This window comes from Camelus dromedarius, chromosome 2 (assembly GCF_036321535.1).
Source record: "Camelus dromedarius isolate mCamDro1 chromosome 2, mCamDro1.pat, whole genome shotgun sequence".
Lineage (NCBI taxonomy): Eukaryota > Metazoa > Chordata > Mammalia > Artiodactyla > Camelidae > Camelus > Camelus dromedarius.
Window position 1 is genome coordinate 110,048,621 of NC_087437.1, and position 1,838 is coordinate 110,050,458.

Consider the following 1,838-nt stretch of genomic DNA (forward strand, 5'->3'; position numbering starts at 1 on the left):
ATTCAATTAGAAATTGACAGTTCAAGATTTTAGGTCAGAACATTTATAAATTAACATAAATAGAGGTGGGTCCATCAGCTGTGATAATTTAACTCTTCAAAGGCACATGACCAGCACTTCCAAGATGTTTTATTTGACAGCCCTCAAGGAGGGAAGTACCCAACGAGTGGTATAGTTAGCATGGTGAAGTAGATTGTCTGGTATTCAGTAAAACTCGTTCTTGTCTTAGGTTGTACTGCTCATGTCATTTTTGATCTTAGTACATTTCACTTTTTGGAGATACTGTCCCATCCAAAGACACTGGTTTAGTAAGCTTTACAGCACCACAGCCGGCTTCACAATTCTATCATTACATTATTTCCTTGGTTTTATTAAATTTGGTGACTCAAACAAAAGACACTCACTTCTATTTCACTATCTAAATATATAACTTTTTTGGAAAAAATGCTGTTTTATTATGTATTTTTCATAAGCAAATACTTATTGGAAGTACCAACAAGAAACGGCCCGCTTTTTGAAGGTCAGCACTGCAAAATACTTGTTGGGATGTATAAAGCATTGGCCATAGCCTCAGCAAAGGTTACTTCACAAATAATGACAGTGATTTTTAAAATTCTCCAGTGAATTACAAAATATTTCAATGTGCTGATAATATTGAAGAACAATATCAAGTCACACCATGGCAGGCCAGAGGAAGACATGACAGAGTGTCACAAAAAGCAGTTCACTTTTAATTGTATATTCAGAGATTTACTTTATTCTATCATCACATTTTCTTACCACTGAAAGGGTTAAAGAAAATCAATTTTTTAAACAAAACAGAAAAGTATGTATTCTTCATGTTAGCTTCACTGTAGCTATGAAGATATATAAAGTTAATATTTCAGCGCTAGTTGTAAATACCAGTGTTATCTAACTAAAAGCACTAAATAAGATCTGATTTGAGGTTCAGAGAAAAAATTCTTTATTTCAACTGAGTGTCTCGGTTTATGTGTATCCATCTAGCCATATGAGTGAGTGTAAGATCTCCTATTACTTTAGCTCTTTCTGGAGTATTTTAGTTTTTTCTTTGTCAGCTAGGTGCAATTACAAATAATCATGTTGATATTTTGAATTAAATTAAAAAAATAAAAGCCATGTATGCTGTTTCATCTTAGGGAAGTTTATTGCTAAAGAATAGGGAAATGCCACAGTTATGAAAGCACAAATAAGAGACAACAAGAGACATGAAGCAGAGAATTATGAAATGATAAATACTCCTAAAATCTTAGACATGAAATACTTTTGACCTTGGCTTGGTCCTTGGTGATCTTGCTTGGTTTAGTTATTGGAGTGAGACTTGGCCATCCTTTGATGGCCTCAGATGTTGGGCTCCTGGGGTAGGATTTCAGTAGAAGCTGGAAAATCCATATCTTCTACAGAAGGATGGACATAGACAGCAGCCGTATCCAAGGCTTCCACAACCAGAGCCATATCCGTAGCCTCTGAAGCCAAAGCCATGGCCCAGTCTATGGAAGCTGCCACATCCAATGCCATGTCCAAAGCCCAGACCACCGAAGCCCCCGTAGCCGAAGCCCAGGCCTCCGTAGTAGCTGCTGTGATGGCTCATGTTGTCGGGAGGTGAGCTTGGTTTGCCGTTCAAGACAAGATCCTGAGTGTGAATGTTAGCGTGTATAGGAGGCTTATATACTCTGAGCAGAACATGTGATAAATCATGCGTATTGCCTTCCAATGTGTCATTCTGCATATTATGTGTAAGGTTACAATTTATGAATCTGCTGTCTCCTGACACACAGAGAGGCCCTCATTCTCATTAGAATATTTCAGCTTACTTAGCT

At 37.4% G+C, this 1,838-nt stretch overlaps 1 protein-coding gene across 1 annotated transcript; it reads right to left on the bottom strand.

Moving 5' to 3' along the window:
* Positions 1-1,387: 1,387 nt before the first annotated feature.
* LOC135318978 (keratin-associated protein 19-3-like) lies at positions 1,388-1,609 on the bottom strand. Its single transcript, XM_064477816.1, has one exon. The coding sequence runs from the start codon at positions 1,607-1,609 to the stop codon at positions 1,388-1,390; it is 222 nt and encodes a 73-aa protein (XP_064333886.1).
* Positions 1,610-1,838: the final 229 nt, after the last annotated feature.